General features: G+C 39.0%; 1 protein-coding gene and 1 pseudogene across 1 annotated transcript in view; one reads left to right on the top strand and one right to left on the bottom strand.

Moving 5' to 3' along the window:
- Nucleotides 1-27,825, top strand: part of LOC143385399 (ATP-binding cassette sub-family A member 17-like) — a 101,027-nt gene that overhangs the window by 68,880 nt on the left and 4,322 nt on the right. The window contains 10 exon segments of the mRNA XM_076840874.2: nucleotides 383-481; nucleotides 6,494-6,656; nucleotides 8,232-8,538; nucleotides 11,752-12,025; nucleotides 12,356-12,560; nucleotides 13,167-13,386; nucleotides 15,387-15,545; nucleotides 17,830-18,008; nucleotides 18,638-18,763; nucleotides 19,761-19,955. Coding sequence (XP_076696989.2) covers nucleotides 383-481; nucleotides 6,494-6,656; nucleotides 8,232-8,538; nucleotides 11,752-12,025; nucleotides 12,356-12,560; nucleotides 13,167-13,386; nucleotides 15,387-15,545; nucleotides 17,830-18,008; nucleotides 18,638-18,763; nucleotides 19,761-19,955 — 1,927 coding nt within the window.
- LOC143385367 (E3 ubiquitin-protein ligase ARIH2 pseudogene) lies at nucleotides 22,773-26,038 on the bottom strand (annotated as a pseudogene).

The following is a 27,825-nucleotide window of genomic DNA, read 5'->3' as shown; positions in this document are numbered from 1 at the left end:
CAGAGAAGTTTCTTAACCTCTCAGCACTGTCTTTAGAGAGCTGTTGAAAGGATTCATAGAGTTATTTAATACATGTAAAAGGGCCAAGAATGTCCCCCAGCATGAAGTAAGCCCTCCAGAAATAGTATTTCTTCCTATTTGAAAGTGAGATTGGTTTGCATCTATATAATGTGCTCAGTTGTTTTAGGTTTATCCCTACAGGAACCTTCTGAAATCAATGCCATTACTTTTGTTCAAGCCCAAATTATGAAGCTAGAGCATGACAGGCTAGGCCTTGAACAGAAATCTTGACTCCAAAACTGGGGCCTTTCCCTTGTAGAGAACTAAGGATGGTGGAAGATTCATTTTCATCTTTAGTAATAAAGTTATTCTTTCCTTCCAGGTTTGAATCTCTATTTACTGACCTGGAAATGAAGCAGACAGAGCTGGGAATCACCAGCTTTGGGGCTTCTGTCACTACCATGGAGGAAGTGTTCATTAGGTAAGCAAGAATTCAAATGTATACTCCAAGGACCCTAAATATCATCTATATAAAAATTTCCTAGTGCTTAAATCTCTTCACGAACTGGCCTCACTGAATGATTGTCCAGTCTCTGACCAGTGCTTCCGATAATGAGGATATTGGATAATGGAGATGATGTTAAGTATAATATTATTCAACAAAATTTACTTATTTATTCATTCATTCATTTATTAAAGTTAGGATCTCACATATGCTAGGCAAGTATACTACTACCTAACAAACAGAAATTTCTAACGAATTAAAACAGAAAAAAGCATCATATTGGTTGGGATGCTTTTGCCTACAAATAATAGATAATTATTTAAACCAGCTCCTACTCAGCTGGTTTAAACATTTAGGAAAATTTAATACTTCTTTTTATAAATTTTTTTATATATGTTTAGTTATCGATGAACCTTTATTTATTTATTTATTTATATGTGGTGCTAAGACTTGAACCCAGTTCCTCACACATGCTAGGCAAGTGCTCCATCACTGAGCCACAACCCCAGCCCTCAATTCTTCTTTTAAAAAGAATTTCCAACAGGCTGGGGATGTGGCTTAGAGGTGGAATCCTTGCCTAGAATGCACTAGGCCCTGGGTTCCATCTCTATCACAAACAAAACAAAACAAAAAACCGAAGCAGGAAAGCTCTGGGATTGGCTGGCTTACCCATCAAGCAATATCAGTATCCTGAAGCAAGGATGCAGGCTCATTTCTACGAAGGTTTTTATGGATCATTGTATACAAACTACCCAAGGGGCCACAACAGGCTAGAGGGTGGTAAGGAGTATGGGTATGGTTTTATCCAGTCTAGCAATATTTATGTTTTAACTGGCAATATGTAGTCTATTTATGAGTAGTAATGATATATTCTAATTTATATCTGTCATTTTATTTATATTTTCTACCAGAACTGCCTATCATATATGGCTTTTTTAAAAATATTTTTTTAGGTAATAGACACAATGACTTTAAATTATTTACTTATTTTTATGTGGTGCTGAGGATTGAACCCAGTTCCTCATGCATGCCAGGCGAGTGCTCTACCATTGAGCCACAGTCTCGGCCCTATATGGTTTTTTTTTTTTCTCTCTTTTTTGGATGTTTTTTCCTCATTCTATTTTCACCTCTTGCCACACACTAGTTGGAAATTATGCATTATTGCATTATTTCGGTGATCAGCTTTCTCAGAACTTTCCTTCTGCTGGCAATGTTCTCTATAAGTTGTTTTCATTTGTTCATTTTTATTTTTGTTTTGTTTTATGCTGGTGCCAAGCTCTCGGGTATTTTGAGATGAAAAAAAAAAAAGTGTGTGTGTGTGTGTGTGCGCGCACACATAGGTATCGTGATTAAACACAGGGATGCTTAACCATGAGCCACATCCTAAGCCCTTTTTTTTATATTTTGTTTAGAGACAAGGTCCCACTGAGTTGCATAGGGCCTCAATAAGTTGCTGAAGCTGGTTTGAACTTGTGATCCTCCTGCCTCAGCGGAGGATTACAGGCATGCGCCACAGTGCCCAGCTGAAAGAATATTTTTGAAATAATTTTATTCCCTCCTCATTTTGAAGATTATTTTAATCAGGTTGAAAATTGTTTTCCTTTACTACACAAAAAATAGTATTTCACAGTCAGCAGTTGCTGGGGAAGAGCCACTGGGTTCATCCATTGGTTCTTTGAAAGTAATTTGGATGCTCTTTGTTTTCACTGCTAGAGTTTCTCTATAATGTATCCATGTTTGTGGGAGTTTTGTTTTGTTTTTGAGATTTTTAGCTATTCTGCTTTATTGATGAACTTCCATGAATTGAGAATGTCTAGCCATTATCTGTTCATGCAGTGCCTCTACTCAAACTTCCTTTCTTATTTTGGAGCTCCAGTTAGATGTATGAGATCTTCTCACTGTCTGAACTGTGTAAATCTGAATCTTAACTCCTTTTTCACATTTTTTATGTGGTACTCTCCCTGAGCTACATTCTGTATAATGTTTTCTAATCTGTCATTCAGATAATTGATTATCTCTCCAAATGTTTCTGATCTTTAGTTAAACAATTCCATTGAGGGTTTTTGTCCAGAATTACTTTTGCTGTTGTCATTGATGAGAATAGAATTACATTTCTATTGAAGTATAATGTATACCAAAAGGTGCACAGGTATTAAGCCTACAGCTCAGGTTTTTTTTAATTGTTGGAGTTTTTGCATGTTTTGGACACAAGTCCTTTGTCATAAATAATCTTGCCTATATTTTCTTCCAATTGATGCTTTTTTAAAAAAATTTAATTGATTTTTTAAAAAACAAATGACAGCAGAATGCATTGCAATTCTTATTTACACATATACAGCACAATGTTTCATATCTCTGGTTGTATATAAAGTATGTTCACACCAATTCGTGTCTTCATACATATACTTTGGATAATGATGTCTATCACATTTCACCATCCTTGCTAACCCCTTGCCCCCTCCCTTTCCCTCCCACCCCTCTGCCCTATCTAGAGTTCGTCTATTCCTCCCATGCTACCCCTCCCTACCCTACTATGAATCAGCCTCCTTATATCAGAGAAAACATTTGGTATTTGTTTTTTGGGGGGGATTGGCTAACTTCATTTAGCATTATCTTTTCCAACTCCATCCATTTACCTGCAAATACCATGATTTTATTCTCTTTTATTGCTGAGTAATATTCCATTGTGTATATATGCCACACTTTTTTTTATTCATTCATCTACTGAAGGGCATCTAGGTTGGTTCCACAGTTTAGCTATTGTGAATTGTGCTGTTGTAAACATTGATGTGGCTGTGTCCTTGTTGTATACTGTTTTTAAGTCCTTTGGGTATAGATTGAGGAAAGGGGTAGCTGGGTCAAATGGTGATTCCATTCCCAGATTTCCAAGGAATCTCCATACTGTTTTCCATATTGGCTGTACCAATTTGCAGTCCCACCAGCAATGTATGAGTCTACCTTTTCCACCACATCCTCACTAACACTATGTTGTCTTCATAATAGCTGCCATTCTGCCTGGAGTGAGATGATATCTTAGAGTAGTTTTGATTTGCATTTCTCTTGACAAAAGTTTAAAAATTTTTATGAAACCTAATTTATGAATTTTTTTTCTTATTGTTATTGTTTTTTATGCCCTGTCTAAAAAATAATTTGCATACCCTTAAATCACAAGTCTATTTCCCTACTTTCTTCTAGGAACTTAATCATTTTAGCTTTTATGTTAGCTTATTATTTTTCTTGCAATTATTTTATGCAGGTTTAATAAGGGATCAAAGTTCATTTTCTTCCACATGGATTTCCAGTTGGGACACACTATTTGTTGAAAAGACTACTTTCTGTGTTAAATTGTTTGCATACCTTCACCAAAAGTCAGTTGACTATATAATTTTCTACATTCTACAGAATGTTCCACTGATCTATTTTGTCCTAAGCCAATACTACACTGTTGAGATTACTGTAGCATGTCTTACAGTCAAGCAGTAGATAGTTGCTTAAGCTTTGTTTTATTTTTTGAAGATGTTTATAGCTATGATAAGTCTTTTGCATTATTGTGTAAATTTTTAAATAAAAATTCACATTTCTATTTTTTTTAATATTTTTTTAGTTATACATGGGCACAATATCTTTATTTTGTTTACTTATTTTTATGTGGTGCTGAGGATCGAACTCAGGGTCTCACACGTGAGAGGTGAGTGCTCTACTGCTGAGCCACAACCCCAGCCCCATTTCTATTTTTTTAAAAAGCCTTATGTAGTGTCACACAGCTGTAATCCCAGCAACTTTGGATTACTGAGGCAGGAAGATGGTAAACTTAAAGTCAGCCTCAGCAATTGAGCAAGACCATCTCTCAAAATCAAAAATAAATAAATAAATAAAGGGCTGGGGATGTATCTCAGGGTCAAAGTGCCCCCCTGTTTTCAACTCCCAGAGAAGGAAGAAAGAAAAGAAAGGAGAGAAAAGCCAAGCACTGTGGTGCATACCTGTAATCCCAGTAGTTTGGGAGGCTAAGGCAGGAGGATTGCAAATTCAAGGCCAGCTTGGACAACCTAATGAGACCTCATCTCAAAATAAAATGAAAAGGTCTGAGGATGTAGCTCAGTGGCAGAGTACCCCTGAAAAAGGAAGAAAGGAAAAAAAGAGGAAAAGGAGAATCTGCTGGAATACTATATCATCAGTTCTGATGATGAACCATACTAACATAAGATGCTAATAATAGGGGGAAGAGGTGATGGGATCCTATGGGATTCTCTCTGTACTTCCTGCTTTTGGAATTGGGTCTAACAGTCCCAGTCAAACCTTCAGACAACTGCAGCCCTCATCCATATCTGGACTGCAGCCTCATGAGAAACCTTGAGATAGAATCATCAGCTAATACACTTCTAAATTCCTCACCCACAGACACTGTGTGAAATAATAAATATTTACTGTTGTTTTAGCTGCCAACTTTGGGGATCACCTGTGTCACAGCAATGAATAACAAGTACACCACCTTTTACAGAACAGTGCTGAAGGGGAAATTAATCACAACTTACTGGGTATTTTACTGTGACAAATTCACAGAAGTAGAATAATAACTCAAAGGCCAGGATCATAAATACATTTCTTGGCACATGAACACTTTGCTAACAACGACAAACTTTTCTTTTTTTCCCTAGGGCAGGGGTCAGTAACTTTTCCTTAAAGGTCCTGATTGTATTTTATGCTATATAGGCTTTATGGCACAATCAAGAGTGTTATGTCAGTACTTACATAACCACCTAACATGTAACCTTTTTAAATTTTTTTTGTAGTTGTTAGTGGACAGTAGGCCTTTATTTGTTTACTTTTATGTGGTGATAAGGATCCAACCCAGTGCCCCACACATGCTAAGCAAGCACTCTACCACTGAGCCACAGCCCCAGTCCCACCTAACAGGTAACATTTTAAAAATGTAAAATCCATTCTGAGCTCAGAGCCAGTCAAAAATTGGCCTTGGCTGAATTTGGCCCATAATTATAGTTTACCATCCCTGATCAATGGTCTCAGTAGTGCTGTATTTTATAATTTTGAATTTTTCTCATAAAATAGATATTAAATTATATGTCATTTTATTCTAATTTTCATTCAGTATTTATTTATTTATTTATTTATTTATTTATTATTTTAGTTGTCAATGAACCTTTATTTTATTTATTGCTATTCGGTGCTGAGAACCAAACCCAGTGCCTCACACATGCTAGGCAAGTGCTCTGCCACTGAGCCATAATCTCAGCCCTATTTATTTATTTATTTATTTATTATAGGCTTTATGGCCCAGCTCTTAGGATCTCGGTGCACATATTTTGTCCTTGGGACTGAAACTGGGGGCACTTTACCCCTGACCTACATCCCCGGCCCTTTTGTTTTGAGACAGGGTCTCTTTAAGTTTCTTAGGGCTTCACTAAATTGGTGAGGAGGGCAATCCTTCTGCCTCAGCCTCCTGAGTGCTGGGATTATAGGTGTCTGCCAGTGCACCTGACTCATGTGGTACTTTTAAAAGAAAATAACAAAGCTGTTTATGCTAGTGTTGTCTCAGCTCTTTGGAAAAGCCATTGGTTAGTTATTTAGTGCTTATATAAGAATTTATAGCTGGACCCCAGTGGTACTTGCCTATAATCCCAGTTGCTTGATGCAGGAGCACAAATTCCAGGTCAGCCTCAGCAATGTAGTAAGATCCTGAATCAAAATAAAATAAAATATAAAGGGATGGGGATATGGCTTAATGGTAAAGTACCTCTGGGTTCAATCACCAGCACTGCAAAAGCAATTAAAGATTTTTTTAAAATCTTGCTACCCAGGATATAATCTAGATATAGCTCCTATTCTGCTCATATCAATAATTCTGCTCATTATTCTTAACTTCTTAATTTTTCAAATATTATATGACTTTCATTGTTTAAGTCCAATCAAAATGAAATATATTGTGATTTTGAGAGTTTGTATTTGTTTTTTGTTTTTGATTTGGTTTAGGGTTTGTATGTTCGCAGACTACAGTACAGACATCTCAGCCAAGAAGCAACCCTCTGTTCATCCCCATTCCCTGATTAGCAGAGTTCCTGTTGAAAGAATTAAATATCTTCATTCAAGGATCTATTCATTACAGACTGGTCTACCAATCACACTAAACACTGGAGTAAGCAGCATATTCCAAGTGCATACTAGAAAGCAAATTTTGGTTTAATTCGTGGAATCACACAATCATTTTGTCAAGAAGTACACGTTAACTTTTGAAGGGTCTGTATATAAATGTGCAATTTTTAAGTTTTAAGGACCGGGTCTGCCAGGTTTGGGCAGTATGACACTCTTTGCTTTATTTTGAAAGCAAAAGAGTGATGTTTTAGAGAGGGATTAACCCATTCAAATGGAAGGAAAGTATCAGAAGACATTCTTGTAGGTTCCTGGTCATTCCTCTCACAGGGAAAAAGAGAGAATGAAAGAAACACACTACTGGCCAGAATATGTATTCATTCCTTCACTGTGAAGCAGATTAATTTATACATTGTACCATCTGGAATATAAAAAATTTTAAGCATATCCTTATGAAATACATGGACAACCTATAATATTCTCTTAATATTGAAAAAAGAATATTGACATACATTTTACAAAGTAGTCTCGATTTAGCTGTCTTTATGTATTAACGTAAAATAAGACTATCATGGTCCCAAGTCTTCTCATGAAGTATGACTTCAGATAAGTCATAGCAGAGCCTTTTGGTAGATGCTGAAAGTGAATGTAGCCTCCACCATACTGAGGGTTTCCCCTGGTGGTGTCTGGTAGATAAAATCTTTCAGAAATCAGTCAGTATTTTGGCCATTAATTCAGAATGCCTGTCTCAGACCTGACCACCAAGCTAAGAGGCAGTGGCACCTGGGCCTGAAAGCCCTCCCACACATACCAACCCATGCAGCACCCCACAGAAGCTAAATGGATGCATGCAGCATTACCGCCAAGGGTCTCCCACCCCAGGCCTGACTCCAGCTCTTAGGATCTCAGTGCACATAACTGCACACTTCGACATTGTCTATTACTACCACCAGGGATATCTTTGTGCACCAGTTTTGCATATTTACTTGTAGGATACATGACCAGAAGAGGAATTTCTGGGTTAAAGATTATGTGATTATTAAATTTTTAATTTAAATTTTCAATATTAAACTTAAATTTGTAATTTAATATTTGTATTTGTATTCATCCAGATAACTTGTTTTCTGGAGAAGTTGTGCCAAGTGAAAACCCATCCAACAGTGGCATTTTCCCTACATTCTTCTCTTTTTTTTTTAATTTTTATTTTTTAGTTATAGGTGGACACAATATTGTTATTTTATTTTTATGTGGTGCTAAGGATAGAACCCAGTGCTTCACGCAGGGCAGGTGAGCGCTCTACCTCTGAACCATAACCCCAGCCCCCCTACATTCTTCTTAACTTAAAATTTTTACCAGTCTGTGGTGAAAAAAAAGGTATCATTTACATTTGATATCTCTAGTATCTTGGGTTGCACTTCCAGATCCTTTCTAATTTACACTCTTTTTTTGCCACTAAGCATAAACCATAAAACATTTTAATTTGAAGTGAATTTTGAACATAATTTAAAAATTAGTTAGAATAATCTGAGGAGACTATAAGTGGTTATGAGCCAGGGACCACCTGAGTGCCTCTAGCTTTGGTCACCATGTTGATGCAGTACCTCCTTCTTTTTTATTGCAGTTCAGTCTTCTCTGCCAACAATTCTACGCCATGTTCCTGAAAAGGGTCATATATTCTCAGCACAACTGGATGGTGATGTTATCTGTACAGATCTTGGTGCCTCTGGTGATCATTATATTAAGCCTCACATTCTTCAACTTTAAAATGAGGAGCATGGGAAGTGTTCCCTTACAGTTGGCTCTAAATACATACGATCAGACTATTGTTCCATTCTTTGTTTCTCAGAATTTCAAACTGGATCCTCAACTTTCAGATCATTTTGCAAATATGCTTGTGGCTCAGGGACAGATTCCTCTGGAAGTCCCAGGTAACTATCAGGCACACGGCAATGGGGCACAAAGCAGGGCAGTTGTCCTTTGTAGGAAGACAACGTTCTTAACTGAATAGCTGGAAGTCTCAGAAAAACATCATTCAAACCCCAAATGACAGCAAAGGCAGGGTTCTTAGGAATGAGACCATGGTATTAAAGCATTCCCTAAAATGAAATTGATGAATTATTCACGATGTTTGAATATGCTGAAAGACTTACACTTCTATCAAGGGAATTTGTGGGTAAATTGGTGATAAATATAAAGAAAACTAAGGAAATGAAGAAAAAAAAGAGGACATTATTAATTTCAGGGAAAAAGTTGTACAAAAAGAAATATAGGGCTGGGGTTGTGGCTCAGCGGTGCAGCGCTTGCCTAGCATGGGTGAGGCAGTGGGTTTGATCCTCAGCACCACATAAAAATAAATAAATAAAATAAAGGTATTGTGTCCAACTACAACTAAAAATATTAAAATAAATAAAACAAAGATTAAAAAATAAATAAAGTGGCTGGGGTTGTGGCTCAGTGGTAAAGCACTCACCTCTCATGTGAGACCTTGGGTTCAATCCTTAGCAACACATAAAAATAAATGAATGAAATAAAGGTGTAGTGTCCAACTACAATTAAAAAAATAAATATCTAAAAATAAGTAAATAAATAAATAAATAGGGCTGGGGATATAGCTCAGTTGGTAGAGTGCTTGCCTCACATGCACAAAGCCCTGGGTTTAATACCCAGCACCACATAAATAAATAAATAAATAAATAAATAAATAAATAAATAAATAAAGGTATTGTGTCCAACTACAACGAAAATAAATAAATACTTTAAAAATAAATAAATAAAGGCATTGTGTCAACCTACAACTAATATATATATATATATATATATATATATATTTTAAAAATGAAATATACTATTTGGATCAGCTGTGAATATTTTCACTTATTAATAATAATGTTAAAACTGACTATCAATTTAACAAAATTATGTTGTAACTCTGGTGGGAGGACAGGGAGGAAAAATTCTTAGGGCTTGGTGATGATAGTAAGATAACAAAATAGCTGCTTTCATAATAAAACATCAACAGGTAAATATGCTAAGATATTTGAAAAGGGGTGCCTCTCATGTGCAGGTACCAGTGATGGTGCCGACAAGGCAAGGTACTATTCTTTCCCGATGTGTCTTGTAGAAGAAGTATTTGATTTTTTAAAAATTATATTCTTGTACTATTTTGATTAAATAAAACATAAAGTAATTACTTTTTTAATAAAGTAAGAGATCAAATGCAGAATATAAAGTAACAAAATGCTTTGCGTCAGTCGGAACACCCCGTGCCTTAATGTGAATCTTAAATATCCCCGGAAGGCCTGTGTGTGGAAGTCTTGTACTCTGGAGTTGGGAGGTTGCGGAACCTTTAAGAGGGAGCAAGTGAGAGGTCTTCGGGTCCTTGGGGGTGTGACCTTGAAGTAGAGAGTGGGACCCCAGCCCCTGTCTCTTCCTCTTTTTCACTTCCCAGTCATGAGATGAGCAATTTGAGCTGCCATGTACTGACAACATGATGTGCCACCACAGGTCCAAAGCAATAGGGCTAAATTACTATGGACAGAAACCTCTAAAACTATGGGCCAAAATAAACCTTTTTTCTTTGTAAGTTGATAGTCTGAAATATTTGTCATAGTAATGGAAAACTGATTAACATATCTTACCTCTCAAAGCATTCATCTCTTCATATACCAAATGGTCAGAATACTAAATCCATCCTCATGGTGTCATTGGTACAATCCCATGGAGGAGAGGAGAGCCTACTGCATATTTGGCATAGCTGGTGCCTAGTAAGCATTCAGTCTGCAGTACTATTGTCATTATTGTTGTCATGGTCACTGAAGGTCCTGATTCCACTATGTGCTGAAAATGCAAAGATGAACAACATTTCTACCAGTCCTCAAGGAACTTCCAATCCAGAGGCCTTATGGATAAGGGATGGTACTTATGATATATACTGGCAATGATGGATATATCCCAGCCTTGGAAGATCAGAATAGGCTCCAGAGTCAGAGCCTGACATATGAGTAGGTATCAGCCAGTAGAAGGGGAAGGTAACCCAAAGAACATTCCAAACAACAAGCAGAACATCTAAAAGCTTGGGGAACTATATGTGCTTTGGTATAGCAGGCACTTAAAGACATGAGGCAGAAGCCAGGTACAGTGGCCCATGCCTCTAATCCAAGCCACTCAGGAGGCTGAAACAGGAGGATCACAAGTTCAAGGCCAATTAGTGAGACCCTGTCTCAAGTGTAGCCCAATGGTAGAGCACCCTGGCTCTTTAATTCCTAATAACACACACACACACACACACACACACACACACACACATACACACACACACACACAGAATAGGAAGAAGGAAAATGAAGGTTTATTCTGGCTAATCGTTCTGGGAGGCTGGAGAGTTCAAGAGCATGGTGCTGACATCTGTTCAACTTCTAGGAAAGGCCCTGCACTACATCATGACATAGTGGAAAGGTGGGAGGGTCACATGGTGGGAGAGGAAGCTGAACTCACTTTCACAATTGTTTTCACTTAACTAATCCACTCCCAGAAGACATAATTTACTCCCAGTAATCCCTCCACAAAGGTAGAGCCCCCAAGACCCAAATACCTCCTAAGGTCTCATACTTCTTAACACTGTTACCTTTGGGTCCAATTTTCTACATCAGTTTTGAAGGGGACAAATGACATCCAAACCATGGCAAGCAGTGAATGGCTTCTGTACATCTCATGCAGAAATTTGACTTTATCAGGAAGGCAGTGGAGGGTCACTGTAGGTTAGTGGGTGGGTGAGATATGATCAGATGTGTCCTTTGAAGCAGAGACTGGAGGTACTGCATAGAAGGCAAGGAATTTCATTAGAGGCCACATAGTCCAGGCATAGATGATGGGGCTCAACTCAATTGAGGAAGTGGGGAGAAGTAGACAGAATTGAAAGAGATATAAAAGATGAAAAAACAAGATTGAAAGACTCACTGGAATTCAGAGTAGGGTGGGATAGGAGGAGGCTTGCTTTTGAATATGGGTTGGCAGTTGGTGGAGACACCAACAAGGAGCAGTAAGTTGGGGAGAGCTCGGTCAGTCTTCCCTGTTCTGCAGGGACTGTTGTTATGTTCTCTCAATAATTATTTCTGTCTGCTTGGTATTCTGCTCCCTTCTAGGTCCTGTAGAGGAGTTTCTATTGAAAAAGGCAGAAGCGGAACCCGAGGACTTTAATAGGCTGTATGTGGTAGCAGCTTCCTTTGAAGATGTAGATAACCACACCATAGTGAGAGGGCTGTTCAACAACCAGGCGTACCATTCCCCTGCCTTGGCTCTGACTCTGGTGGACAATTATCTCTTCAAGTTGCTTTCTGGTGCCAGGGCTTCCATTACCGTTTCCAACCACCCTCAACCTCAGACAGCCATGGAGTTCTCAGAGAATGTCTTATACCAGTATGTATAACTTTCCTTCTCTCAAGTTCAAGCTTACACATCTGTAGGGCTTCTTGCTTTGTTACCTATTTCTTTCTTTGTTTCTTTTTTAAAATATTTTTTAGTTGTACATGGAGGCAGTGTCTTTATTTTGTTTATTTATTTTTATGTGGTGCTGAGGATCAAACCCAGTGCCTCACACAAGGGAGGCAAGCACTTTACCGCTGGCTGAGCTACACCCCAGCCACCTCTTTGTTTCTTATTTAATTAAAAATTATTATTTTGGAGAGGGCTGCTGAACCCAATTTTACTTAAACTGCTGCCTTTCTCCTCATATCCTATCTTTTACAGGGGCCCTAAAGGACATTATCTTGTTATCAACTTGCTTTTTGGAATGGCTTTTCTATCTAGCACTTTTTCCATGTTGACGGTCATAGAGAGACGTATTAAGGCCAAGCACATCCAGTTCATAAGTGGAGTTTACAAGGCTGCTTTCTGGTTCTCCGCTATGCTGTGGGATCTCCTGTCCTTCCTTGTCTGCACTCTGCTCCTGATAGTGAGTGCTGAGTGGTGTTGGGCCGTTTCCTACAAAGTGCTTGCCTTGGTGACACCTGTGCGGAACTGGAACCAGCTCAGAAATCCAGCCTGGCAGCCCAACCCTGACTAGGGGTCCTAGGTGTCAAGCTCCTTCAGAAGACCTCAGTAAAAGATGACTCAGCTGCAAACATCCTTAGGAACAGTGGGCCCTGCTCTAGGGCCTTTATGCAGCACCTACTGTGCTGCTGCCTCAAGCTAATGAGAAGCAATGCTCTGGGGATATGTGTTTATTGTCCATAAATATATCTCCAGAGAAGTGACAGGTTGAAATATTTGACTGTAATTGAATTGAGTATTTTGAGGGTTTCCTAGTTACTTGATGCAGAATGGATCCCTTCCTGCTTTGTTCTCTGCACGCCTTATTGCACTGCACATTTCTAGGGCAGCAACCTAAAAGCAGAGCCCAGAACTTGTTCATCACTGCACAGGTAGATGAGGGAAAGAAAGGAAGTGCCGGTGGAGTATAGCTAACACCTTACTTTTAAAACTGAGGTTACCATATTTATTCTCCAGTGTTTGGGATGGAGTCTTAATGATTTTTTCCAAATCCTTCTCCTTTCCTTAGGTGGTGTTTTTATACTACAAGGAAGAAGCTTTTACACACCATGAGAATGTGCTGGCCATGATCTTGATGTTGATGCTGTATAGTTGGGCTATTATCCCCTTCATCTATGTGATCAGCTTCTCCTTTGACAGTGCTGGTAATGCTTGTGTTAAGCTTGTCATCATGCTCACCTTCTTGAGCATCGGCCCCATTGTGCTCGTCTCAGTCACAGGTGAACAAGGTGAGGGCAAGGTCACTTCCACATATCACATAAAGCTTTAATTTTTCCTCCAGCATCTGCAGAATTTGTACCCATTGAAAGTACATGTCCAGGGATGAGGTTGTGGCTCAGCAGTAGAGTGCTTGTCTCACACGTGTGAGAGCCTGGGTTCGATCCTCAGCACCACATAAAAATAAATAAACAAAATAAAGACATTGTGCCCATGTATAACTAAAACAAATATTTAAAAAAGAAAAGAAAAAGAAAGTACATGTCCACCAAAGATCTGTAAGTATTCACTGCAGCTCTGGGTTGAAGAGTTTTAACTGGAATAACCCAAACACACATCTCCAGGAGGATAGAAAAACACTTCTGTCACATCTGTTCAGTAGATCACTGCTCAGCAATAAAACAGGAGCATGCAGCAGTGCAGCTGAATACCATACCAAAGATATAATGAACAAGAGTACACAGTCTGCCATACCTACTGTGAAGACCATGAGCAGACAGAACTAATCCTGGGGACAGAATCAAGAAAGTGATTGTCTTAGGTTGAGGGGAGAAGGACAGGCTAATGAGTGGACACTAGGGACCTTTCTGGAGTGATGAGAAGTTCATTGTCTTGATTGGGGTTGACTACATGGGCTTATATACTTGTGAAAAATCCATCAAATTGTCCACCTACAATCCTTGAATTTCAATAAAATGCATTATTCTTTAAGAAAAAATATAATATATACATGTGCCAAGGTTGAGGGAAGGATGTTTGGTGAGTGTGTAATCAGAGTTTTAAAAAAACTTAAACTGAGCATCATTCACAAGGTACACCTAGAACCGGAATCTTCATGTTTATGTTGCCATCTCTCTTTGGGTCAGGGTTGTACAACCACCTGATACATTACATCTAAAATGCTCTTTCATTTGTATTTATGCAAAAGTCTCCTTCATATTGACTGTAGGGGCATTTTTACTTTAAAATAGGTAACAGGCCAGGCACACTGGCTCACGCCTATAATCCCGGCTCCTCAGGAGGCTGAGACAGGAGGATTGCAAGTTCAAGTTCAGCCTGGGCAACTTAAGATCCTGCTTCAAAATAAAAATTTTAAAAGGGCTGGAATGGTATAAGGCTTTCCTGCCATGTATGAGGCCTGGGTTGAAACCCTTTTACTGAAGAAAAAACAACCACCACAACAACAAAGTTTCCTTCTGCTTTTATCTTAGGAGTCATTCTGTCTCATAAAGGACTCTTAATAAGAGTTTTATCTCCACAAACTGTAGAGGCTACAACCACATCATTCTTATCTGTCTTTAGGATGTCATTCCAACAGCTGTGAAGCTGACCCCTAGACCCCATTCTATGTGGCCCCAGTTGACATCGAACCCATTCATTGCCTTCTTCCCTCCACTATGCCAGCATTACAGTCACTGACTTTCCCAGACACACTATGTTCTTTCTTATTGTCCTGCATGAACAGATAGAATAGAAGTAAAATGGCAGGCTGGGGGCTGTGTCACATGCCTGTGATCCCAGAGACTTGGGAGGCTGAAGTAGGAGGTTCACAAGTTCAAGACCAGCCTAGGCAACTTAGCGAGACCCTGTCTCAAAATAAAAAGTAAAATAAAAGGGACTGAGGATGTAGCTCTGTAGTGAAAGTGATCCTGCATTCAATCTTCAGGACCAAAGAAGAAGAAGGAGGGCTAGGGTTGTGGCTCAGTAGAGTGAGGCTAGGTAGAGTGCTTGCCTAGCATGTGTGAAGCACTGGCTTCAGTTCTCAGTTCAGTAAAATAAAAGTATTTTTAAAAAAAAAGAAGGAGGAGGAGGAAGCAGCAAAGTGATAGATTTAAGGAACAGAGAAAAATACTCATGGCTTGGAGACTGAAAGATGACAACACAGGGAACATGAAAACCAGAAGTCAGGGAAAGCCAGGCTTTTGGTCTGGAGGCCTAGAGTACGACGGCCTGAGGTGAAGATGTGCCCTTTTCATCCTGAAAGTAGTCAGTGTTTTCATTCTCTTTACAGAGTTGGGCTACACAGAAATCTCAGAGTCCTTGGATCACACTTTTCTAATACTTCCAGGACACTGTCTGGGGATGGCTTTTTCCAACTTGTATTACAACTTTGAACTACAAAAGTTTTGCAATTCCAAGAATCTGAGCAAGATTGAGTGCAAAGAAGTTTGTGAGTATTTAAATGTAATTTGTTAATTACATTTTATTGAGATATATTCAGATAATGTTCTTCCTTTTATGTAAAATGGCATAGTAATGTAAGATTTATGTAAAATTGCATATAACCTGTGCACATCCTCCCATGTACTGTATTGATGTATTTATTTTTTGGTACTGGGGATTGAACCCAGAGACACTTTGCCACTGAGCTACATTCCCAGTCCTTTTTATTTTTTTGTTTTTGAGACAGGGCCTCACCAAGTCACTGAGGCTGGCCTTGAATTTGTGATTCTCTTGCCTCAACCTCCAAGTCACTGGGATTATAGATGTGTGCCACCATACCCAGCCTCTTAAATAATTTAAATCATCACTAGATCATTTATAATACTGAATATAATATAAATGTTATATAAATAGATGATATGCGGAATTACTTAGAGATTAATGACATAAAAATCTGTTCAGTACAGATGCAATTTTTCTTTTCTGAATATTTTCAACTCCTGATTGTTTGAGTGAATGCAGAGTCTATAGATACAGAAGGCTGGCTTTATTATGTCATTTTACAAAGGTACTTAAACATTTGTAGATATTTATGTTCAGGAGGAGTCTTGGAATCCATGCTATACAGATAGTGAGGAATGACTCCAACCTGCATGTGCACCAAAAAGAGATTGGTTAATAAACTATGGTATATATACATACATACAATGTAAAATGATGCAGGCATCAAAAAGAATTATTTTGATCTGTTTGTCCTCATGTGGTTAGTGTCCATTATGCATTATTAAATGAAACAGTAAATTGGGGAAGATAATGCATAGTGTCATTCCACATTTATTTTAAAAGATAATATCTAGGGCTAGGCACAGTGATTCATGCTTGTAATCCCAGAGGCTCTGGATGCTGAGGTGGGAAAGTGACAAGTTCAAAGTCAGCCTCAGCAACTTAGTGAGGCCCTAAGCAACTTAGCAAGATCCTGTCTCAAAAATAAAAAAATAAGCCAGGAGCAGTGGTGCACGCTTGTAATCCCAGCAGCTAGGGAGGCTGAGACAGGAGGATCTCAAGCTCAAAGCCAGCCTTTCCAACTTAGTGAGGCACTAAGCAACTCAGTGAGACCCTGTCTGTAAATAAAATACAAAATAGGGCTGGGGATATGGCTCAGTGGCTGAATGCCTTTGAGTTCAATTCCTGGTACCAAAAAAAAAATAAAATAAAAAGATGTTATTTTAAAAAATTAAAAGGGTTGGGGGTGCTGGGGATGTGGCTCAAGAGGTAATGCACTCACCTGGCATGCGCGGGGTGCTGGGTTCAATCCTCAGCACCACATAAAAATAAAATAAAGATGTTGTGTCCACTGAAAACTAAAAAATAAATGTTAAAAAATTCTCTCTCTCTCTCTCTTAAAAAAAAAAAAAAAAGGTTGGGGATGTGGCTCAGTGGTTAAGTGTTCTTGGGTTCAATCCCTGGTACCAAAATAATAATAATGCAACAACAACAACAACTAGAAAATATAGAAGAATCATGCGCAAAACTATAACAATATACCTTTACTTTATACCTTTCTCATTTTTCTCTTTTTAAAAATAATTTTAGTTTTAGATGGACACAATATCTTTTTTCTATTTGTTTATTTTTTATGTGGTGCTGAGGATTGAACCCAGGGCCTCACGAGTGCTAGGCAAGCGCTCTACCACTGAGCCACAACCCCAACCTTCTTTCTCATTTTTCTAATAAGTATGTATTTATTGTCTAATTTTAAACTACATTCATTTAAAAGAAAAAAATTGAGGCAGATGAGATCAAAAGAGAGAATAGAGCCTCCTGAAATTTTTTTTACATGAATGGTCAGTTGAAGTTGCCAGGGAATTAATGATTGAAAGAAGAACCAACGCTGCCATGTAGATAAGAAGTCTTTTATTTATTTTATTTTATTTCATTTTGGATTTTTTTGGTGCTGGGGATTGAACCCAGGGTATCACACATGCTAAGCATCCTCTATCACTGAGATTCATCCCCAACACTTTTACTTTTTTATTGATGAAAATTATATATATTTATGATTTACAACATGAGAAAAGTCTTTTATTGCATATTTTTTACAAAACATTGGTCATAACAAGGAAAATAATATATTCACGTTTACTATTTGCTGGGATGTGGTAATAGCATCAATGGCAGTAATGCTTCTTTTGGTGATATTTGCCAGAATGGGAAGTTGCCTACTGTATGTACAGGGGAGGAATAGCTTTAAAAATTATCCAAAGTGATAACATCTCTTTATCTCATGTTAGCAGAAGGACATGTGGTTCAAAAGAACATCTATACCTGGGAATCCCTTGGGATAGGGAAATATCTGGCAGCCTTGGCTATCTCAGGACCTTTGTACATCATCCTGCTTTTTCTTGTTGAAACCAAAGTGTTCAGGAGACTGGAAGCTAGGATTTCTAACTTCTTCCTGAAGCAAAAGTTGGTGAGTTGGACTCTAAATCCTCCAAGGACAGGTAAGGGCCTGGCTCCTTAGTGTTCTTGTTTTCTGTAGCTGCCTTGATTCTCTGGATTCCTCTAGAGAAGGGAAAGAGTTTGGTTAGCCCCTGTGGCCCTGGTCAACATACTGGTCACCTGAAGTACTTTAATAGCCAGCTCATCAGCTAAGTATAAACAAGACATGGGCTTCCTAGAACCAGTCACCTTGTAGAACACCTCTTCCCCATTTAGCAATGAACCTGACAGAAGAAAGATCTCTTTTGTCAGCTCTTGGTTTGATTATCTTCCAGAGGCCAAGACCCCCAAGGAAAATATAGGAAATGACTTCTGTTGTGTCTTGACATTCTGGGCTTAAAGTCTTTTAGTTTTCTTCAAAAGTTCACACCACGTGAGGTTTAAATGTCCAGGTAATCATGTTTATGTCAACATGAATTCTCTGTTGGACACTCACAGTGGCTCCTGAGATAGGGATGGTGGTATGAGCATGAGAACTGAGGTCGGCTGGGGCACCTTGGGGACTTCCCAGGAAGGATGTGGTCTTTGCGGTTCCCTTCAATCTCTATCTCCCACCCTTGCAAACATTTTATGTCTCTATCCTTGTCTTGGGAACTGTAGGCAAGATTGCTTGCAGCAGCATCAGTGCCTGAAGACCAAGATGTAGAAGAGGAGGCAAAAACTGTCAGGACTTATTTGGAAACGTTGCAAAAGACAAATCCACTAATTGTTAAAGAAGTGTCGAAGGTAAAGTCAGACTTGGCTTCAGAAAGCCAAATCTTGCTGGGCATGGTGGCACACTCCTGTAATCCCAGCAATTTGAGGGGCTGAGGCAGGAGGATTACAACTTTGAGACCAACCTCACCAACTTAGTGAAGGTCTACACAACTTAGTGAGATCCTGTTTCAAAATTAAAAATATATAAAGGGCTGAGGATATGGCTCAGTGATCAAGCTCCCCTGAGTCCAATCCTAGTACCAAAAAGAAAAAAAGAAAGAAAGCAGAGATTTCTCAGGTCTTTTGCATGAGGAATCCGCCCATTGACAGGCTCAAGGCCTGTCTACAGTAACTCAGGAGCTGCTGATGGAGATGTGGTTTCTCTGTTTAAGAATGAAGCACATTTGAGTTTGTTTGTGCACCCAGACTCTGCCCTATTTTCTGTCTTTTCTGTGGTCCTCTGGAAGATAGAAGGCCCTGGGATGGGAAGGGACCTGAGCCATGAACCCTGAGAAGGAAGGAAGGCTGGAAGGTGGGACATGAACTTATGGAATATTTCCTGGAATGTAGAAGACAACTGGAGATGGGCCAAGGCCTGAAAAGGGGTCTAGAAACTCAAACCAATCCTCCCTAGTCTTCCTGATAGCCCCAGGGAGAATTTTGAGAGACCTTCAAAGATCCAGGTACTGTGTAGCATTTTCCCCCCAAAATTTATTAGTCTTGTTGTTTCATATAGTTTCTGGAGGTTAAAACAACATCAATAAGCCCTCAGGCAACAATCCAAGGGATTTTGTTGGCTTCAGGAACAAAAGAGAAAAAGCTTATCTTAAGGGAATTGAGTTCTCAAAATGCAAACAGAGTGGGAGGATAGAAAACCTTACTGAGCCTGCTGGGAGCAGTGGCTGAGAAAATACAAGTCTGAGCCTGGGATGTGAGAGGCCACCTGGCCCCCCACCCCAGCCAGGGCAGTTCAGACCTGTTGCTGACTACCAGCCTTCTCCCTTGTCTCCTGTCTTGCATATCTTAGGTCTATATCAAGAAGGTACCCCTGCTGGCTGTGAACAAAGTATCCTTCACTGTTCAAGCTAAAGAATGCTTTGGTCTTCTTGGAATTAATGGAGCTGGAAAGACTTCCATTTTCAAAATGCTGACAGGACAGAAGCCCATCACCTGTGGGGATGCATTTATTAGGGGTCTTAGCATCAGCTCTGACCTAGGGAAGGTGGGTATCACCTAGAAACAAACTTGAGGGGTTGACTAAAGATTTGGGGTCAGGGAACTGGAATAAGACCAGATCTCTGAAAAGTCCACATATCAATTTCATCTGTGACTTCCAAATCCTTATCTGCATACTGCAAACTTCTCTGAGCTCCAGACTAGATGTTGCACTGCTTACTCAACATCACTCTTCCCCCACCCCTGCATACTCATGCCCCATACTTAAGCTCCCCCACGCCCTGGGATTTATGAACATTAGGCAAGACCTCTGCCACTGAGCTACACCCAGCCCTTTTTATTTTGAAACAGGGTCTTACTAAATTGCCCAGGCTGGCCTTGAATTGGTGAACCTCCTGTCTCAGCCTCTCAAGGAGCTAGGATTATAGGCACACACCACTGCACCCAAGTACTACACATCTCTCGAGTTCTTCTAGGCACTGGAAACTCAAAGGGCCCCCCTTCTTTCCTTCTTCCTCTGTGTTTTCTGGACAATGAGTGACATACATCCACTGCCATTCAAGGCATCCTTCAAGATGTCCAATTGGCAGCCTTGGTTCATGGATGCTCTCAACCAAATAACCCTTGAAACTTCTCCATGGACCTGTTCCTACTATACTCATCCTAGTTGAGATGACCTAATTTTCAGTCTGTATCTTCCCTGACCTCTCTGCACCAGCATTTTGTATTGCTGGTCTTCTCCTTCACACTCAAGCCTTCCTTTGCTTGTTCCACAGCTGCCCTCTCTCCTTGCTGTTCTGTCTCAAACTCCTATGGTAGATCTTCATCTTTATCTGACCCATCAGTTGCAGTGTTCCTGGAGCTACACCTGTAGCCCACTGTCCTTGTTCTAGACACACTGTCCGTGCCTAGTCCTTTTTATTGGTCTGCCTCCTGTTATTCTCTGTTTGCTAATGTCTCCCAAATAGCCATGTCTCCAGCCCTACTCCGGTGGAACTTCTCAGCTTCCATAGTTGTGTGAGCCAATTCTTATATCCTTTCTGTATATCCGTACATACACATAAACCCTATATATGAAGTATGAGCTATTGCACATACCTGTAATCCCAGCTACTGGGAAGGCTGAGGCTGGAAGATCACAAGGTTTTTTAAAAAATATTCCAATGCCAGTTTATTTTTTAAAAGAGCTCTGTGTTTTATGGTTTACCTTTTTTAAAAATAATTTTATAGGGTCTGGGGCTGAGGCTCAGCAGTAGTACACTTGCCTGGAATGTGTGAAGCACTGGGTTCAATTCTTAGCACCGCATATAAATAAATAAAATAAAGGTCTAACAATAACTAAAAAAAAATTTAAAAATAAAATAATTGTACAGTCAGTCTTACATGAATTGTAATGATCTAATACTATTAATAGCTGTTCAAAAAACAAACAAGGGGCTGGGGATGTGGCTCAAGCGGTAGCGCACTCGCCTGGCATGCGTGCGGCCCAGGTTTGATCCTCAGCACCACATACAAAACAAAGATGTTGTGTCCACTGATAACTAAAAAATAAATATTAAAAAAAAAATTCCTTCCCCCCTCAACAATCATCCAGGGAGAATTAAAATTTCTGAAAAGAGGCTAATTTAACATGACTTCTAACCTGGAAGAAACAAAAAGAAAAAAAAAGAGGGGGAAAGAGAGAGAGAGAGAGAAGGAAACAGAAATTAAGAGGTGTGCTGCCAGTGTCTTTCAGGAGTGGGGCTCTGGCTCTGGGGTTGTGAAAGGCAGTCTGCAGCATGCAGTATGGCAGCCGGAGACCTGAGAACCCCATCTTCTTCCCCACAGCATGTCCATGTTTTGACTTCAGTGTCATGGAAATTCTTGCAGGGTTCTTCTCTGCTGTTCTGCTATATGCATCTGGTTTGCCAAGTCCATTGTGTCATACTGTCTGTATGTTTCACTTTCTTCTAGAGGTTTTCAATCTCTGAGCCTGCTAGTATTGAAATAGCTTCTTCCTGGGGCCAGACTCCATATAGTACGCATGTATGTAGGTGTATTACAGAATACATCGACACTTGGCTAAGAGCTTGGCAGCATTCTGTAGGTACTGCCTGTCAATCCAAGTCCCCAGATTGTTCATGACCCTTTCCTGAATCTTCCCATGAATCCACTGGTATGTTTGTGCCTCTAAGGTTTTTTTTTTGTTGTTGTTTTTTTTTTTTTTTTTGGTTTTTGCATATCTCAAAATAGAAAAGTACTTCTATTTAAAAAAAATTTAGTTGTAGATGAACACAATACTGTTATTTTATTTATCTATTTATATGTGGTAGCTGGGTGATCCCAGCGGCTCAGGAGGCTGAGTCAGGAGGACTGGAAGTTCAAAGCCAGTCTCAGCAAAAAGCTACGTGCTAAGTAACTCAGTGAAACATTGTCTCTAAATAAAACACAAAATAGGGCTGGGGATGTGGCCCAGTGGTCGAGTGTCCCTTAGTTCAATCCCTAGCACCCCATCCCGCCCTACCAAAGAAAGATATTTTTATGTGGTGCTGAGGATAGAACCCAGTGCCTCATATATTCTAGGCAAGTGCTCTACCACCGAGCCACAACCCCAGCCCACACTTTTTTTTTTTTTTTTGTACTGGAGATTGAATCCAGGGGACCTTAATCACTGAGCCACATCCCCAGCCCTTTTTAATTTTTTTTTTTTTTAATTTTGAGACAGGGCCTAACTAAGTTGTGAGGCTGGCTTCAAACTTGCAATCCTCCTGCTTCTGCATCCTGAACTGCTGCAATTATAGGCTAGAACAAATATTGTTGAAGGCCTCCCTGGCCTGGGCTTGCTCACTCTGGCCGACAGTATCGGGATTCTCTTGTACCAATTTCACTCATGGTACTTGAAACAGAAGACCTTATTGCACTGCACTTGGTGAACTCTGGGCTCCTATACCAGAATAACCATGGGGCAATTTGCAGCAGGGCACTGTTGGAGCTGGTAATGATGCTCCACACACTCCCTGAAGAGGTAGCACCTGTATTTGTCTTTCAATTCTTCATTGGGAAACAATGAAACACAAAGTGGGGAGTGGACAGAGTGGACAGTTCTGAGCCACATGAGAGATTCCCACATCCATCTGTCCTTGACAAGTATTGAACAGTGCTGCTCCCAGCAACTACAGCAAAATTGTGCCAACAAGCCAAAGATTCCCTTTCCACATAAACTTCATGCATACTGTGCAGTGGTTAGGGGAATGAGCTGTGGGATGTGTTTTGATGGATTAGGCTGAATTTGTACTTCAATGAGTAGTTGAGAAGAACTGGACTCATTTCTGTCTAATATCTCTGAGACTGGCCGGTACAAATAACTAGTATTAGTTTAGCAACTAAATGAGGTAACTTTAAGGCAGAGGCTAAACTGTCTTAAAGCACATGGCTAAGGTCTCAAGATTAAAGCCTCAAGATTAAACTCCTCAAGATTAAAGCCATCAGCCCTCTGCTCTCCAAGTTGCTGGCTACTCCCACACATAATAGTCCTCTATGTTCTCAGGGTTCTTGATCTCTTCTTCCTTCTCCTCCACACAATTTGGGTCATAGTCCTCTTCATTGCTTTCAGGCTCCTAACTATTCATGTCCACCAATATCTTAGCATCTAATCAAGTTGTAAATCAGGAAATAAGTTGCTTTTTCTCCCTCTCCCCAAACTTACTGCTTTCTCATATCCATTAGTATTTTTATCTTCTATAATTCTGAAGACCTTTCAAGCAGCTGTGATCCAAATATTATGTCATATGATTTCCATCAGGAGTCACAAACCTGCAGTCAGAGTCTGAGCAGGACAGATCAGGTCAGGCCAGGCCACAAGAATTGGATTGAAGTGTAGTAGTAACAGAGCAGGGCCTGCCCTGCTTCCTCTGATCAGATCACAAGTTCGAGGTCAGCCTTGGCAACTTATCAAACTGGGAATGAAGCTCAATGGTAGAGTGCCACTGGGTACAATTCTCAGTACCAAAACCAAAAAAACAATAAGACAGAAAAGTCAATGGCTTAAACTATCTAAATATTTTGAAAGATATCACATTACAAATAAATTAAGCCCTATTAACCCTAAGCAGGATAAATTAAAATAAATCAATCCCTAGGAACATTATGGTAAAACTGCTGAAAACCATACACAAAAAGAAAATCTTCAGAGGACCCAGAGACCAGTCTCAACTCTAAGGAAGAGGATATGACACAAGTGGGAGTGATTACACCAGGGAACTTCCACAGTACAACAGAACTGATTTTTTTTTTTTTTTTTGGTAAATTTGAGACTTAATGTAAATGTGATTTCGCACCATAATTCATGTAAATCAGACTTCAGCAATTTTTGTTGTATGATTTTGCTCTTTTGTAAAGCACAATTGTCCTTGTACAAAATGCTCATATTTAATTACAAACTGCTTTAAAATCACAATGAAGATATGAGAACTATTTGGCTTATTGTACAATGCAATGGATAGAAAGCCCTTTCAAGTCATGTTATATTTGGATTTGGGGCTGGGACAGGGAGAGCAGCAGCTGTGTCAGCTAAGTGCTCAAACTTGCACATGAATATGGAGAATAATTTCAAAATCTTACCAACCTGAACATCCAAGGAGTTATGGAAAACTATCTTAACGTTTTTGGTAAGGGATTGGTATTGTTGATAAAGCCACTCCTGTCATTAACTGTATTTCAGGATGTTCTCTCTGTTGCCATGAACATTGTAGGTAATATTCATAAGAACATCAATTCAGAGCCAAAATGCCTCGAATCTCCACATCTCTTTTGTAATTCCTTACATTTATTTATTTATTTAATAATTTTTAGTTGTAATGGTGCTGAGGATTGAATCTAGTACCTCACATGTGCCAGGCAAGCACTCTACCGAACCACAACCCCAGCCCTGTTTTTTTAATTTTTTTATTAGAGCTTTATAGTTATACCTAGTAGTTGGGTTCATCCTGACCAACTCATACATGCATGAAATTTGATTTCAGTTCATGATCCCACTCTTTTCCCTCCCCCTTTTATCTCCCATACTCCTTCCCCTTTCCCATTGTCCTTCCTCTACTAGATTTCCTTTTGGCTCAATTATTAATTTATATTTGCTTGGTTCTTTCTACCTATATATAATGGTGAAGTTCCCTGTTGTGTATATATACATATAACATGAATTTTAATTTATTCTTCGTTGCCTCCACTAAGTCTGTTTAATTATAATAGAAGACTGCCACATTTTTAATAGCAGGATTGGCTGGGCTTGCTGCTGTTTCTAGTAAGATATTCTGAATTCCATTTAATCAATAAAACTTGACTTAACAAACAAGCGGGGAAAAGGATCCAGAGGTAAAAGATGGATCACATTCACAAGCACAACATTTAGACTGGCAGCTTATTTTTGAATGAAACAAGAGACCAAAAGACAGCAGTGGTATAGGAAATAACCTACCTGAAATAATATACACAATAAAGCTATACTGTAAAAGAAAATATAGCCAGGTGCAGTGACACACATCTATAATCCCAGCAGCACAGGGGGCCACGGCAGGAGGATTGCCAAATTTGGGGCCAAACTCAGCAACATAGCGAGGCCCTAAGCAACTTGAGACCTTGTCTTAAAATGAAAAATAAAAAAGGCTGGGGATGTGGCTCAATGGTAAAGCACTGCTGGGTTCAATCTCCAGTACCCTGACCCACCCAAAAACAAAATATATTATGGCTTGGGAATGTAACTCAGTGGTAGAATGCTTGCTTAACATGTGTGAGACTCTGGGTTCAATCCCCAGCACTAAAAAATATAAAGATTTTCTAGGAAGACTTTCAGGTAAATTAAACCTGAGAGTTTGTCACCAATAGATGTAGGCAAAAGGAAGTAATAAAGAGTAAATTTCAGGAAGAAAGAAAATGATCCTGAAAGGAGCTCAAAGAACAGAAAAAAAATGAAGAGTGATTCAAACAAATGAAAAGGGTAAATGTGTGGCTTTCGACGAGACAAGGCTAAAATAATAATAATAATAATGTTTATGAGATTTAAAATACATATAAATGTCTCAGCATCTGGTCCTTGATTTTCTTTTACTATTATTCACATGGTCCTTATATCCACCCTACTGGACTTACTGCCATACTGTTACTGGGTAGTCCAATCTTTGAAGGTAATTTGTGAGAATCACACAGAAAAACAATATCCAGGTAGGATTAAAGGCTTCCCACTTAACACTCTTTCCAAGAAATCTCAGGTTTCTGCTGTGGCTTCCCATATTTACTTGGAACTATTCTGAGTTTTCTTCCATCCACTTAACTTGTGTCAGAAATATAGGCATGTAAGTTGAAAATGCATTACTTCTACTTTAGCGTTAGAAACAGTATACCAGGAAATCTAAGCTCATTGAAACCTGTTTTGCATTTTTGGTTGGAGTCAACTTTTCTTTCTTTTCTTAAAATATTTTTAGTTGCAGATGGACACAATACCTTTATTTATTATGTATTTATATGTGGTACTGAGAATCAAACCCAGTGCCCATGCGTGCCAGGCAAGCACTCTACCACTGAGCCACAACCCCAGCCCCATGAAGTCAACTTTTCTAAGTGAATATACTTTTTATTGTTTTGTGTGTATGTGTGTGTGTGTGAATAAATAAAAGTTATACACCAGAATTTTTATCATAACCAAATAAAATGCATATAAAATTAAATACATGAACGTTTTAAGTCAGAAGGAGGTAAATCAAGTTAAAGCATTTTAAGATCCTTTCCTTATGAATAAAGTTCCAAATCATATTATCCATAGCTAAGCCAAGGATGCATATTTTATCTCTAAAGAAAAATGCAACAGATGAGAGGAAATAAGTATATACTTTTTAAGATACCAGTGGAGGGAAAAATAGAAAAATGAGTAAATAATATGTAAGAATAAAGCAAGAAAAGGGAAGGTAGAACATATAGGATAAATAGATTGCTTTGAATAAGATGGTAGGTTTAAATCCAAGTATTTCAGTAATTACATTAAATGAACTAAATATTTTAATTATAAGATTGAAATTATCAGAGAGGATACACAAAATGTTAAACATAAAGTTATCATATGACATCTAAAAATATACCCTAAATGACTGAAAACCCACATCCACATAAAAAACTTGTACAAGAATGTTCAGAGTAGCATTAGTCAAAGTAGCCAATGTGGAAACAACCCAAATGTTGATCAACAGATAAATGGATAAACAACCTGGGGCCTATCCATATAATAGGATATTATTTATACAAAAAAAAAGAATGAGGGGCTGGAGGTATGACTCAGTGGTAGAGTGCTTGCCTTGCATGCATAAGGTACTGGGTTCGACCCTCAGCACCGCATAAAAATAAATAAATTCAATAAAGTTTTAAAAAAAAGAATGAAACTCTGACATATGCTACAATCTGGACAAACTTAAGAAATGCTCAGTGCAAGAAGTCACATATAAAAGACCACATATGTATGATTCCATTCATATGAGATATCCAGAATAGGCAAAGCCATAGAGATAGGAAGTCAAGTAGTGGTTGCCAGGGGTTGAGGGTGTTGAGGGGGATGGGAAGTAACTGCTCATGGGTACAGGATTTCTCCTGGGTATGATGAAATGTTCTAAGTGAATTGTGATGATGCATGTGTAGCTCTGAATATGCTAAAAAAAATCTGTTGAATTGTACACTTGAATGAATTGTATGGTATGTGGATTGTACCTCAATAAGTTGTCTTTAAAAAGAAAAGAAGGCTGGGTTTGTGGCTCAGTGGTAGAGTGCTTACCTAGCATGTGTGAGGCATTGGGTTCAATTCTCAGCACTGCATATAAATAAATGAATAAAGGTCCATAAACAACTAAAAACAATATTTTAAAAAAGAAAAGAAAAGAGAAAAGGGGCTGGGGTTGTGG

Source organism: Callospermophilus lateralis, chromosome 19, assembly GCF_048772815.1.
Source record: "Callospermophilus lateralis isolate mCalLat2 chromosome 19, mCalLat2.hap1, whole genome shotgun sequence".
Taxonomy (NCBI): Eukaryota; Metazoa; Chordata; class Mammalia; order Rodentia; family Sciuridae; genus Callospermophilus; species Callospermophilus lateralis.
The sequence above is the reverse complement of the archived record's forward strand: the minus strand, read 5'-3'. Positions and strand labels throughout refer to the sequence as shown.